This window comes from Ochotona princeps, chromosome 13 (assembly GCF_030435755.1).
Source record: "Ochotona princeps isolate mOchPri1 chromosome 13, mOchPri1.hap1, whole genome shotgun sequence".
In the NCBI taxonomy this organism is placed as follows: Eukaryota; Metazoa; Chordata; class Mammalia; order Lagomorpha; family Ochotonidae; genus Ochotona; species Ochotona princeps.
Window position 1 is genome coordinate 16,121,932 of NC_080844.1, and position 15,480 is coordinate 16,137,411.

General features: G+C 42.8%; 1 protein-coding gene across 1 annotated transcript; it reads right to left on the minus strand.

Annotated features, from left to right (window-relative positions):
• Positions 1-4,813: 4,813 nt before the first annotated feature.
• On the minus strand, positions 4,814-6,447 carry IFIT5 (interferon induced protein with tetratricopeptide repeats 5). The gene is given in 3 exon segments (XM_004600089.2): positions 4,814-5,687; positions 5,690-6,044; positions 6,046-6,447. Coding segments are annotated over 3 exon segments (1,461 nt in total). The 3' UTR covers positions 4,814-4,983.
• Positions 6,448-15,480: the final 9,033 nt, after the last annotated feature.

The following is a 15,480-nucleotide window of genomic DNA, read 5'->3' on the forward strand; positions in this document are numbered from 1 at the left end:
CCAAATCTGATTCTTCATCATTGTATCGGCTTGCTTAGTCCTTCTGTTGTTTCTTCCAGTATTTTTATTTAGACAGCTTCCACATAATAGGGTGAAAGTTTTTTGTATCCAAACCTGAAGTTTCATTAAGCTTCACTTAACATGTAGTTTCCTTGGAGATTACCATATATAAGCGGAGTACATAGGATGGTAACTGGTGAATAACCCTGCTTTGCCCCCAGGGAGAAAAGTCTTCTGTTGGCTTGGGTGGCCCCTGGGCTAGGTGGATTCTGGTGAGAGGGTTAGGGTAGGCTATTTACAGCTGCAGCTTGTGTCTGTGAATGCATGACCTGTGGAACCAATTGTGCTCATTGACTATTTAGCGCAGTGTGCTCTGGGTAGGCAGTGCAGGTTACTGATGGAATGATGGCGCCGCCCTCGCTCCGGTAAGTAAGCATTTCTCCCCACCAGGCTTGTGTGTGGTTTTTATTGGAATTAGTGAATGTTGTGAAAGACCAGACCTCTTGGAGTTCAGCTTCCCTAACCACCACAGTATCTTACCTGGCTAATCTTCAAAATCATTTTGGTTGCTTTGCAAATAGATAAACTCCTAGGCTTCACTTTCAGAGGGTCTGATGTAGTAGGCCCATGGTGGGACCCGAAAACCTGTCTTCCAAAAAAGCTTCCCTAGCGACTATGGTTTAGAAACAGATTTGTGGACTTGTGATACAGTGGGGGAGAATAGAATGTAATTTAGGTAAGGCATGGCCTTAAATCCTAGGCCTGTGACTGAATAGCCGTATGATTATGAGAATGTCAATTTATTTCATCAGCCTCAGCCTTGCTCTATGTGTTTGCACTGCTGAACTTACAGTTCCGGATTTAAAGTGCATAGCATAGAGGCTAAAAAATGTAAAGCGATAGATCTAGAGAAAATTGTAGATTATTTATCTGAAAGGCAAAGTTACACAGAGGAGGAGTGGGGAGGAGGGGAAGAGGGGGAGGAAGAGAGAGAGAGAGATCGGTCCTCCTTCTGCTGTTTCACTCCCCAAATGAGCACAACACCTGGGGCTCAGCCAGGTCAAAGTAGAGCCAGGCGCTGTATGCAGGTCTAGCCTGTGAGTGCAAGGAAGCACGAATTTGGGCCATCCTCTGCTGCTTCCCCAGGTGTATTACTAGCAAGGAGCTGGGGAAGTGGAGCAGCGGGTACTAGAACCTCTCCCATAGGGTATGCTGGCACAGGTTGGAGCTGAGCCAGGAAGAAGCCAGGACCTTCATTTGTGTCTCCCTTATGGGTGGCTTGGGCCTGAGCACTTGAGCATCTTCTACTTCCGCCAGCCTATTAGCAGGAAACTGGATCAGAAGTGGAGCAGCCAGGCACTTATGGGATGAACTGCCCCCTTCTATGGGATGCCGGTGTTGCAGGCAGTGCCACAACGCCTGCCTCAGCAGTAATTTTACGTTACCTTATGATGGTACCAGAGTGTGTCTCTTGCCTTCAAAGAACAAATATGTGCAGAAGTACTTCAAAAGTTAAGGAAAAAATAGAATCAAAGCTTTGGTAGAAAAAAAAATTTGAATTGTTCAATACATGCTGTTCATGAGCTATTTGAGACTCCTTTCACATATGTGTGTGTATTTACACTTCATTTCCTGAAGTTGTCTGAATCTGTTGGTAGCAGTTGTTACACTGTAACTACACTTGACCTCTCCCATAAACCTATTAGGTCTTAAGCGACTGTCCTAATTGCCATGTGGTAGGAAGTGAAGAGACCCCAACTTGGGGAACATATTACCTAAAACCCCAATTAAAAGTTTACTGGTGTTTTCAGTGTTAAGAAATACATCAGCTCCTGTTTAAAGTATTTATGACAGAAATTTACAGGGTAACAAAAGGGCACTGATGCAAATCTATATACACATGGTGTTTTTGAACTGCCAGTATCCAGTACCAATTTTCTTGCCAAGTCCATCACTATAAGAGCAGTCCATGTACATCTAGAGAAATTGACTCCTTGCCCTATTCCTGGCCTTCAGAGCCAATTATGTGGCTCCAACTTCAATAAGCATGATACCTTTCTTCTCCAGACAATACTGGCTGATTTGAAAACTGACATGTTACCTTGAGGATGGTTCTATCACACGTGAACTTCTGCAGTTAGGAGAGACACTCTTTGATCCTGGAGAGAATCAAGAAAGCATATGATGCCCAAGGGTAAGAGCTTTCTCTGTATGCAGCGAGCTGAGGTAAGTCACTTTGAAATAGTGATTCAAGCTTCTCAGATTTAGCCTTGCTTAAAAATGCAACTTAATTTCATTACTTTTTTAACCAATTTAAGTTGGATTTTCGTATGTTATAAATGCATTTTCCTTAACTTTATAAAGAGGTATGGGTCATCTTAATGAAATCACTATAGGCAATCAAATGACAAAATATTTTTAAAAACCAACTAACTGTTCAGGTATAAGATGTGAAAGACATGCTGTAACATGGCCTATGTGGAAAAACCTACAAAGGAGAGCAGGCCATTTAAATAGATATGTAATTCGTACAAAGAGGCAGGGTATCACTTCACCATAGTCTTAAAGCCTTATTTCGGATTTGAAATTAAGCTCTGAGCACAAACTTAGCAACGCATGAAGACAGTTTGGAGGATTCATATTCAGCATGATGGGGAGGAGAGTTGAATGTCTGTCATGAGGATAGAGTGCGAGACGATGAGATGCTTAACTTGAAGACACAGAGGACATAGGGCACACCTGTTCATAATCTGCCAGTGTGCATGTGGTTTTGGATGCTTGGAGCTACTCGACTGTGTCTATTGTGTACTTTGACCTGTCCTGTAACATTCATCTAAAGCTACCACTGACCCTGGACTATCAAATTACATTGGCCATGACACTGCCATGTTACATCAATTTGCATGAGGTTGATTTTCGTATTTACAGTCAAGAATTCTGCTATAGAACATTACTCTGTTAGAAATAATTTTGGGATCTCTTAAACTATGAAATATAGGCAAAAATCTTCAAATAGAACAAATGAAAAATAAATGCTTACCTAACGGTGATTAGGAAGATAATCCTAGATTCAAATTATTATTGGTAAAGTGAATTCATATCTTATCAATTCCAGAAGTCTATGAAATTCCCTCTATAGGAGATGGCAAGTGCAGTTATTGACAAAATTTAGAAAACCACTTTTGATTGGTTGAGCTGTATTTCCATGTAATGATGCTGTACTTTCTTGGTATAACTTCTATATTAGTGTTTTAATAGTGAATTCTGAAGTCAATAGCCCTTATAGAATGCTATTATTTTGGATTATACAGGCTTGTGATCCTCACCTTGATATTGTACCTGCATTGTTCATAAGGGACCTCTTTGGAAGCATACCTTTAATTCTCAGTAAAAGAAATGAAATGCTTTGCTACGTAATAACCTGAAATATACTTCAGTTTTGAATTCTTGTCTTCAGTAAAATTATTCCCTTCCTTTTTTCTCCTTAAATAAAAGAATCACAATAAGCAAAAATAGCATAGACTTCAGTAAAACAAAACATTCAAGATTCATGAAATGTACTGCAGAGTATGTATCAATGTACGTATAAAAGTTTATATACAAAAAAAGAACAAATGGGTTTTGATGATAGGGTAAGAAACACAGTCTGCCTTTAATGTATTTTTGCACTGTTTAGGCTAAATTTTAGTTTGAACTAAAAATGCTTAGAAAAAATTCATTTATTTTACAACATTCAAAATCACAAAAGAAATTCTAAAAAGATGGTAACAAAAAATAAAGCATACACAACTTAAAATGCTACAATGGAAAAATGGGAGATTAAACCACATGACACCCTCTTCTAATAACTATTGCTGTAGATATTCATGAAACCTACATGCAAATATTAAAGAAATCACACTTGGCAACATCTCAATTTAAGAAGCTCTCTGGGATAAAAACCTGTAGGTGGTGTACTTCTCAAGGTGTATATTAAAACTGAACACCAAGCTTAACTAAGGAGATCTACAGGATAAATGACAATGTGAAATAACATTTAAAGCAAAGCTTCATAGAAAACATTTTGGGATAGCAAAATAGTCCATCCAAGGCCAGATATTGGGGGTATGAGAACTCGTGCACCCAGACCAAACTGGAACTTAACACAGAGAAGTCTTAGTAGTCTGGGGATGAAGGTTAGAAGCAGCTGATTTATTCACTTGGTTATTAACTTCTTCCAAATTCTTTATTGTGCTATTTTGTATATTTCAATTGTAACCTAAAAATACTGCTGCCTTTAAAATAAAAGGAATAGATAAATTCCATTTGGATTTTCATGTAAGCTTACTTTTCTGTTTTAAAAGCAAAGAACTTAGACTAGTTAAGTTTCCATTATTTTTACATCCTAATTTCTAGCTAATTTACATTTTGGGAACATCTCTTATGGTTTCTTGAAGTTCTGGATATAAAATTGGATGAAATCTTTTTTTTCTCCTACTTTGTGATGTATAGTGACTTCCACAAAAGGAATAACTCTATCATGAACTCATTTGTGACTACTAGGATGACAGTTAAATATCCTCAAAGCAAAACACATGTCATTGGAATGTTTCCTATTCTGTAAGCCACATAGATGAGAGTTTAATGGTTATAATTTTGCACTCCTGAAAGACTCAGTGAGAAGTATCGAAGATTTCTGTAGGATTCTAGTGACCAAATAAAGTGAGAAGTCTGACAAACTTATTCAAAAGTTATTGTAAAATAGTAGGGGTGACATCATAATGATAAAGCAGCTAAATTGTTGTTGTTGCTCAGTGGATTACAGTGTGCAGAGAAAGAAAACAGGTTCATCACAATGTACACAGAGTATTTAGTATCAGGCCTGGTACAACATAACCAATTAACAGTGATTGTATCATGATCAATGGATTAAAACAATAAACAAAGATATTAGAGCCCCAAAATGGAGGAGAATGCTTGGAACTAATCTCCTGGTGCGTGTATTTAGATGGAAAGTTGAAGCTCACAGACAGCAGTAAGGAATTCTTCATTTTCTGGATCTATCTTTAGGGACTTCTGGTAATACTCAATGGCTCGCCTCGTTTCTCCCTCAAGCTTGTAAACAAATCCTAGGGCACTTAAACTCAGTACGTCCAGAGCATTGTGATAAAGTCTCTTGGTAGCCAATTTCTTCAGAGCACTGGTCTCTTTCATATGCAGGGATGGTCTGCCTTTGACCTTTAAGGCTTCTAAATAGCAATGGATGGCCGCATACTCAGATTTACAGTGAAACTCGTGAAAGCAGCCATATTGGTAGTGGATCTGCTGTTTGTGATCATCGATGATGTGCTCCAGATGGAGGGCTTTCTGGAAAATGTCTTCAGCATTGCTGTACTGCCCCCCTTCAGCATACATGTTGGCCAGGTCCATGTAGGCAAACACAAACATAGAGTCTTGCTCCACAGCCACCCTGAAATGAAATATAGCAGACTGAATCAGCTCATCTACCTTCAGTTTATTCTTTCCCTTAGGTCTGTTGTGGGTGGCCTTCTTGATTTGGATCATCTGTGCCCTGTAGCAAAGTCCCATCTGGTGATGCAGGAAAGGTGAGGATGGTGTCACCTCCAAGGCCTCCTTCAAAAGTTCGAGAGCTTTGTCCCAGGACTTTTTTCTCCTGTAGAATTTCGCTGCATAACGAAGGACATAAGCTGAGATGTTGTTTGGTTCAGGATTTCTTCAATGTACCCTTCCCCTTCAGCTTCTGCATGTACATCTTGAAGCTTTAGTGCCAGGAAAACCTTGATGTAGGTGTTCCCTGGGTTAAGGGCAATGGCTTTCCTCAGGGGTCCCAGAGAAAAGCTCTTCACAGGCCCTTCTCTGTCAAAATCGTCCAGCCAGTACACGGTGAGGGCATAGCCTACATTAAACTCCGCATTGTCAGGTTCTGCTTCCAAAGCTTTCTCAAAAGCTGCTTTAGCCCTTTGGTAATACTTTCCTCCAAATTTCAAAAGTGCCCATCCTTTCTCACAGTCAATTTTGGGATGCTCCAATTTATAGTTAGAAGGAACTGGATAATTTTCTGCAGACATTTCTTACCCTGTCTATATACTTCTGAGCATCTTCAAACTGGTCTATGTGATAAGACACCCAAGCATAGTTTCCCCAAATGACCAGACTACACACTCCCTTTTCAGCTGGGTGTTCTTTTTGGATTACATCTTCTGCTTTTTCCAAGCACTTGAGGGCATCCTTACTTTGTCCTTTTAGGTGTTTCACATATGCCAGTAAGTTATGAAGAGCAAGCCTGGATTTTGAGGTAAGAAATTCAAGCTGCTGCCCAGTTGAGTCTTCCACATCATGTAGGTCAATGTCTTCCTTAAGCAAATTCCATGTAAAGTGACATTCTAATTCCAACAGTATGGCCTTCAAGGAATCTTTGGAAATTTCACTGTCAAAGACAAAATCCATTTTAAATTCTGAGGAAATAATTTTCTAAACCCTAAGTGCTATTCTTTGCATAACAATTTTATCTTTTATTTAAAACTAATAAAGCACTAGATTCTCCAATATGAAATATTTCCCCTCTATACAGTAAGGTTCTTTAATGCATTTGAATTCTTTATTGCAAAACCAGTCACGGAGGAATAACAAGCTTTCTATTATATATCATGTATTTAATGTTGACAATTACTAACCCTTGAAAATTAGGAATAGTATATATATGTAATAACACAGAAATAGAATTTCCAGACTATCAGTAGTGAAAGAGTAAGATATAAGGAAGTTGTGCACTGAAGGGGGCAGAGAAGCGCAACAAATGTATAATTTTTGCAAAGAAATAAAGAAAAATGACAGAAGAAGAAAAAGGTAAGCAAGTTCCTTAGGTGGCTGGGTGAAAAGCACAGAAACAAGACAGGAATAGGTGTATCTAGAGAAAGACTTAAAAGCCTCAAGTTGGAACTGGCATTGTGGCATAATATGTTAAACCTCTGCCTTCAGTGTTGGCATCCCAAATAGGTGCTGGTTTTAGTCCTGGCTAGTCCACTTCCCATCCAGCACCCTGATAATGCCCCTGCTAAAGCTGAAGAGGGCCTTGGGCTACTGTACTCACTGGGAGACCCAAATGAAACCCTTGGCTTTAACCTGGTCCAGTCCTGGCACTTGCTGCCATTTAGAGAGTGAACCAGTGGACAGATCTGTCTGTCAGCTTCTTTGGAAGGTAGAGTTACGTAGAGGGAGCTCTGTGACTTGCATCACTCCCCAAATGGACATAATGGTCAGCAGTGGGTCAGGCCAAGCCAGGCATCTGGAACTCTAACTGGGTGTCCCATGTAGGTTCAAGGGCCCAAACACTTGGGCAATCTTCTTCTGCTTTCCTAGGCACATTAACTAATGACCAAAGTGGATCAGGCATTACTCAAATGGGCATCACAGGCAGCAATATCACACACTACACCATGATTCCAGCTCCAATAAAATAAATCTTTACTATGTCTCAAACTTAGGCTGTCTTCTTAAAAACAAAAACAAGGACATGGCATGGCATGGTAGCCTAACAGCTAAAGTCTCGCCCTTGAATGCACCGGGATCCCATATGGGTACCAGTTCTAATCCCAGCAGCCCCGTTTCCTATCCAGCTCCCTGCTTGTGGCCTGGGAGGGCAGTCAAGGAAGGCCCACAGCCTTGGGACCCTGCACCCACATGGGAGACCTGGAAGAATATCCTTCCTTTAAGATCTAAGCCCCATGCAAAACAGGTGCTTTGTTTCAAAGTGATATGCCTCTGAACTCATAGCATCTATTATGTCAGACACACAACAGAATTGCCATAAATATTTTTGGGTGAATAAATGCAGTTATGTAGTGTTTAATGCAGTTCACTGTTTAATGTAGCGTGTCTCTGGGCAGTTGGTAGAGAAGAACTATTGCATCTGGAAAAGCAACATTTTAGTTCATGCAATTTTGCTCATCAACTCTATGGGAGCTTTCTTTTTGTTTTTGCTTTTCCCCTGTCAGGAAGAATTCCCCAGTAAGACCAGTCTCTGTTGTACTCATTTTGCAGGTACAGTGTATCCCACCCACACCCATTTTTCAGGGTATTTGTTCAAGCTCCTTCCAAAAATCTCCCAGTTGACTTGCAAATCGTAGAAGTTAGGAGCTTGCAAAATCTAAACAAGAACAGAAAATTTTCTACAAGGATTATATACCTAGGAGAGGATCAATGACTCCCAGTCCCAAGAGATGGACCCTGTTGATTTCCACAGATAAGAAAGCAGACTGTGGGTTGAAGAAATTCTGCTGGGGCCACACACCTGTTATCTACTGGCAAGGTCCAAGATTGTCATCTCCACTCCTGGCATGGTTGACTAATCCCAAGGAGTGCAAGATGCAGCCCCTATGGATCCAGTGAGGGGAAGAGAAGTACTCTACCAGGATAAGTTAATAAAGAGATGAGAAATCCTCACACAGTAATCTAACCTATTAGTGGTAGAGAGGTACTAGCTAGAGAAGGAAAAACTAGGACCCAGAGATAAGAAGGGCAACAGGAGATGGCACCATACTTTGGGGATGGCAGCTGAAGGGCTGGGCAAGGAGAGGCACTCACGGAATCCTGGGGCTTCCCGTGCAGCAGCAGGGCTCCTTGGGCACTGCAGAGCTCCACAAGAAAAGACAGCTGTGAACCCATGCCATCTCCAGAGCCTCCAGAAACTGGGGCAGGCAGGTGGGCAGGTGACTCACTCACTCACTCACTCAAGCTCTGAGATAGCTCCAATTTTATCCAATGCAGCGCAGACTCCCAGGAAGGGATGGGTTCCAGAGAAGTCGCAGGTCCTCCTAACTGAAGTGCACCTGCTTCAGTGGATTATCGGAAGGGCCAGAACACTAGAAAGGAGACGAAAAAGAACAGCGCCTGCTTGAAATAAAGTCTGATATGAGGACCGAGGGAAATGTGGGGAAAACCCTTACCTCATGGCGACTCCGTTGTGCCTGCCACCTGGCAACCACAGTCTCAGAGTTTTCCTCAGAGACCCTTTTCTCTGAGTGCTTCCCCCTGGGTTAGTGTAGAGCAGGGCAGGGCGACAATGCTCCTACTGCTGGAAGAAAATGAAACTAGAAAGTAAATCTGATCCCGGAGCCAGCAGGGGGCCAGGCACTCTCCCAGCAAATGAAACCCACTGAGGAAGCACAGGGAGGAGGGAGTGAAGGGGTGAGAGGTTTGGCGAAAGCAGGGTCGCTCTGAGCTGATGATGCATTGGGGTTTCACAGCACTAAGTCTATATACTGCTCGGGTTTCTGTTGGGTATATAATTGGGATAAAAATGCATACGGTTCAAGTTTTGATACATATCGCAGTTGTGTGAGCACCTTTCTTGCAAGCCCTTGCCTGCAGCACTCTGTGTAATGAGATCCCAGGATTGATCCCAAGATTGATCCAGCAGAGGTTGTTGAACAGCTGCTAAGAGACAGACTGTCCCAAGCACTGTGTCTGGAAAGGGTCAGGGTATAGGGTGTTATCCAGGGTGTTTTATTGCTAGAAGGAGGGTGCTGTGAGAAGACCGCTTTGGGAAGGCAACTACCATGCAGGGGTCTGGAAAGTGGGAAGAACTGACCACTGGATGTGAGGTGGGCTGGAGTGTTCTAGGCTGCAAAACTAGAAAATGCCATGGCCTTGGGTGGGTCACATTTGATGAACAAGTGTATGTGTGTGTATTGGGGAGAGGGGTGATGGTACTGGAGAGAGAGGGGAAAAGGTGTCAAATATATAGGTCAGAGGCAATGTGGCTGTGGGGGTCTGGGATGTTACTGCCAAGTTTACTTGAGGTCACACTTTAGAAAAGATTCTGAAAGGTTTATTGTACTTAGGAAAAACATGCAAGGAAGCAGAAGAAATTAATGTAGCAGTAATGTTTCAAAGATGTTCCTGTCTTTTTTCTTTTTATTTCCCTACTTCGTCCTCTTGCCTTAGTTATACCTGAGCTAAAGCCTAGTGTTTACTGTGGTTTTCATTAATAGAAACTAAGTGATTAGTGGTCAAACTCAAAAGGGGGAAATTCCTGGTTATCCATTTACACTGGGTAGGAATACAGTCATGTGTAAGCATTTTTAAGGAAAATGAATATTAAACTGGAAAGAATCATAGATGACTTAATTGAGTTGAATGTGTTGACATTTTTGGACATGTTTTTAGTATCAATTTTTTAAGGACTGGATTGGGTAGTTTCTTGAGAGAATCCATAGTTTATTATCTTTTGTCTTAGGGTTAAAATTTGAAACAGCACCTGGAGAAAATGGAGAAGTGTAACATGTGCTAAATGTTCTAAAATTTTGGAAACAGAAGCAATAGTGTTTCAGAATAAACACTTTGGATGAATGTGGTAATTAATGGATGTAGTTCCATGTGTGTCAAAAGTTAGTCTTTGGGATTGGATAGTTCTTTGGTTATTGAGAGCTGTCCAATGCATTGTAGGATACTGTAGCAACCTCCTTTCATAAACCCACTGGCTGTCAGTAGTGTGCCAGAAAACAAAAACAAAAACAAAACTTCAGCTGGCATCATCCCAACCTTCTGAGATTCAAAATCCTATCTCCTCTTGTTGTATTCTCCTTTCATTAGGTCACTGCTGTAAATATGTCTCATGGGTTTTTCCTGCCAGCAGGCCCTGAGCCCACCCAGGGGGTGAGGCTAAGTTGTTCTTTGGCCCCAAGAACCACTGAGGGCAGTCTGATCAAGCATGTCCATTTATTGTAAAGAGAGCACAACTAATATAGTTCCCCAACAGTTCTCCCACCCATTAATGGAACTGTAACAGGCTAGAAGACACGTCTATCTCTCTGGACCCTCCAACCAAGTCATAGGTCATGACACGCATGCATGACTGGAAGCTGTGCCTCAGGTCATAGGCAGATAGACTGTGAGTCCTGTATAGCACATAAACTAGAGGCTGTTCCTCGAGTCATATTCAGCATGTGTGGCTGGCAAATAGGCTGTGGGTCACAGTTGACTTCTTAGGCTTTCATTTGTATTCCTGGTTTGGAAATTATTGACCTGCCCAACACAGCCTGTAGGAGACATGAGATGGACTTCAAACCGGAGAGAGAAAGATGAAAGCAGATCAGTGGAGTTGAGGCTTGTTAATGAGATTCAGGAAGAAGAGTCCTGGGCAAAAGAGTGGGTGTCCACAGGAATGCCAGATGGCTTACTTCCCTTAATATGGGCCTTAGAGTGGAGGTGCCTGTGTCACATTTGGTGTGGTTGGGGTGGGTAATCCAGACTGGAGCAAGCTATAGGATAGAAGCCCTGAGATCAATGAAGTCTCTTTCCAAGCAGTGTCATGAAAATGAAGACATTGTTGGCCAGAGTGGTTCACAAGGGCCTGGGCCTACAGTAGTATGTGCATAGCAATTAGCAAAGATCTGAGCTAGGGCCTTTGTAGCAGTAGTCAGTGTTCTAAGCTTGGCCTGATCTGCATGTAAGTGTAAATAAAGGCATCAAGTGAGAGGATGTCGGTCACTTCTATGGAAGCAACAAGTTTCTGAAGTTGAGCTGTCAAGCTGATAGAGGCTTGGGAGTGTCTAGCTAATGAGAATTTTCAATACAGAATTGCATCTGTATTCCTGGATCTCCTCTCGTTTTCCCCATAAAGAGCCTGGCTGTGGCATCCTGCATTATTTGTAGCCCTGAAGAATGTGGAGATCTTTTCCAGTGATGAGGCAGAGAGGTGTTAGGAGTGATCGCTACAGATTGCCACACCTTCCTCACATGACTCTTTATATAATCCAGATCTATTTTGCATGAATGAACTCTTCTATGTGTCAGTGTCATTTTCATGTTTTTTTGCCATAGCAAGAGCTAATTAACAAAGGACTTAAATAGTGCCTCATAAAATTCCCTAAAATAAGCTTCTCAAAACAGTTTAATAATGAATTAAACTTTCTTTTGGAAGCCGATCTTAACTGCATTTATTTTACCTTCTGTCTCTCACTAGATTTTTGTTTGTTTCAGTACCATTTATTTTTGGGGTGCTTTCTATATTTTCTTATTTTTTTGAAAATTGTTTTTAATAGTCTTACATAGTTGATTAGGGCACAAAGGGTCAAGAACTACAGAAAAGTTTGTAAGACCATTGTTTGCACACTAATATCATATCATTTTCTTTTTCCCTGTCTGTTGGGTAAGGAGAGAAACAAAGGGAGAAGGCCCACCCGACCTCCCACCCATCCCAGGTCCCCTATGTGGGGCGTGCTCCTGGGTCCTGCTCATGCAGTTTTGATAGTTCAACAGGTCTGAATTGCTGCCAATCTTGCCATTCCAAGCACGATGAAATCTGTTTAGAATCCACTGGCTGACACAGTTTCTTCATGGTTGGGGTTCTGAGGTCAGCAGTTCAGTTGGAGAAATCTCCAAAGAAAGTTTGTCTGAGGTGATCCCAGACCTGATTCTTGTGTGTGCTTGCCAGTACTGGGTCCGGCACTGTCCATCGCCCTAATCAGCCTATGCACATGCTGGTCGTTGCAATTGCTGGGTCAGTTCTGTTCCCAGTCCTGTCTTCCATGTGAACCAGTGGTGTTGTAGTCCAGCCTGTTCCTGTGCACTACATACTCAGCCCTCACGCAAACCAGTGGGAGCTGCATGCTAGTTGGGGTGACTCCCCATCACCCCACCAGGCCTGCCCCTTACCCAGGTTCCCATGCTTGCCAGTATGTACCACAATTGTGTTCAGTCTGTCCCACATCCCATTTAACTCTCATACATGTCAATGGGCATTGAAGCCTAGTTCAACCCAACCAACTCTACTATCCAGCCCACACACTTACTGGCAAGTTCCTTTCTGTCAAGCCACCCCTGCCTCTGTCCTGGTTTTTATGTTCTCCAGTGGAGTGGTAACCCAAGAGGGAGGTGCCCACTATTTCCCTACTAGACCACTCTCACTCCTGGATTATGCACTCTCCAGGTGGTTCTGGAGTTTAACTTGACAGTAGCCCCAGTGCCAGCCTCTACCATCTGAAGCTGCAGTAAAGCCCAACCAATCCACACCCACTCTAATTTTTGCTTGCACCTCTCAGAAGAATCAGCCTAACCTGGCCTTTCCCCAGTCTAGCTCACATTAGGCCCACAGGTGTTGTAGCCCTGCCTGGTCTGGTCTGCCCCCATCCCAACCCATGCCCTCCAGTGGGAGTGGTTGTCCAGCAGGGGAGACCACATTCCCCCTATGCCAAATGTATGCCAGTGTGTATGTTTCTCTGGCCTGGGCTGGGTTACTCCCTATCATGGTTCTTGTGCTCACCTGCAGGGACTGTGTCCCGAGAGAGGAGTTTCCCAAGCTCCCTCCATCAGAACCTCTCCCTATGATAGATCATGCACATACTGGTAGGTCAAAGGGCCAGCCCTCCTTGTTGGCCATCAATCCATTCCGGTTCTTACTGTTGGATGTTTCAGCCCAGCCAAGGCTTGTCCATACCCAGACACTGCTCACACAAGGCTCAGTAGGGGCAGAGACCCAACCTAGTCCATCCTACATCTACCCAGGTTCTCCAGAGTGCCAGATGGTGCTGAGGTCTAGCCCAGTTAGGTACACCCAGCCTCAGTTCACACTTGTGCCAGGGGAGATTGCAGCCATTTCCAGACCAGAACACTGCCCACACTCTGGCCCCTGCACTCCCCCGTGGGAACCCCAACCCAGCAAGGGTGTAATCTCACAGCTTCCCAACCGAGTCTATTCCCAGCCCTAGATTACGTGCGTGCCAGTGGTTGCTTTGACCGAGTTGGTTTAGCCCCTCACCTGTCTCAACCTTTGCCTTTGATGCTGTGGCCTAGTATCCCTGGCTCATGCAGACCAGTCAGTGTAAGAGCCTAGTTAGCATGACCTATGCCCCATCCTTAATTTTGTTCTTTCTTGTGAGTTGAGGTTTGCTTGGCCCTGCCCACTCCGTCCCCTTCCAGTTGCAACTCGACCTATCCCGCATCCTATTTTAGGATGCACTTTCGGGTGCTGCTGCCTTGACCTGCCAAGAATGTTGTTGGTTCCTTTTCCCATATGTGAAGGCAGGTTCCATGGTCACACCTAGCTCAACCCATCACCCCAGCTTGTGAGCTAACCTGCGGGACTTGTATTTCCACAGAGCATGGCCCACACTTCCGCCACAGAATCTAGACCAGGTTTTCTCATGTGCTGGTAGGTGTCTTGACCCTACCAAGTGTGACCTGTTCACTGTTCCACCACTGCCAGACAGACCCCCATCCATAGCTTTCATGTGGGTCTGGGCTGACTGGGGCCTCCCCCTCTCACAGCTTTATAGACTTCATGAAGTTTAGGGGAAATGTCTGCCTTCTTATCCTAGGTTTTTGCCATCTATCACTATAAATCATTTGGTGACAAATTCAATGAATTAGACATCTTGGTGTACATAATCCAGGAATTTTATTTGTCAGCTTTTGGCCTCTTGCTTCTACTAAATAAAATGCTCAAATTGTTTCTGATTCACACACATACTTTATTTTGATATTTTCTATTTTCATTTGAAAAAGAGGCAGCCAATCTTCCCTGGTTTACTTCTACTGGTTTACTCCCAAAATATCATATGGTTGTGAGATCCATCTTGGGTATAGGAGACATAATCCAGGTCTCCCAGGTGGGTGACATGAATCCAACTACTGCAGTCATCATTGCTGCCTCCCAGGATCATCGTGATCAGAAACTAGAATCAAAAGATGCGCCTGGGACTCAGACGTGTGCCCTTCAAGGTGTAAACGTGAGTGTCTTAACTGACATTTGAAACACTGGATCAAACTCTGACCTTCATTTCACTCTGTTTTGGAATGCAAGCATTTGATCAGTTTAAGTACTTTTTTTTTTTTTTTTTCAAAAAAAAATTGCATCCTGACTGTGAATGGCATGTTTCTAAACCATCAAGCAGGAGATAATGGCTGCATCTTAATCTAAAATCAAATGCAATGGGAAAATGCATGATATATGATCATCTAGAGGCTACACCCTACAACCGTCTTACTCTCAGGATTTAGTCTCAACGCCTGCTCATAGCACTCTAGGGCTTCACTGAGTCTGTTAAGACCGAGGCCAAATTCCTCGTCCTGGCCTCCTGGCCTTCTGAACGGGACGTGAGGTCGCTCGGTGAAGCAGCACACACCAGCCGAAGGATGCAACAGCAAAAGGTTTATTTCATTTGCGAATGGGCAGCAACACCCCAGTACTCCTGGTAGCTGCTACCACGAACAACATTTCTCCAGGGTTTTTATTGTCCCAAAACCACATACCATAAACTTACACAAACAACTTGACCTTTTTCTGCTATTGGCTAGTTTTACTCTAACGGCCTATTTCAAAACTACAACTAATAATTTCCTCATTCTTATACTACTTACTTCATTTCTGGGAAACAGAAACTTATATCTAACATGGCGGCTATTCTTAAAATGGTTGCACTTATGTTAAGCCTTATTCTATTAGCAAGCAGAATACTGCATAAACACTTATAAAAAACT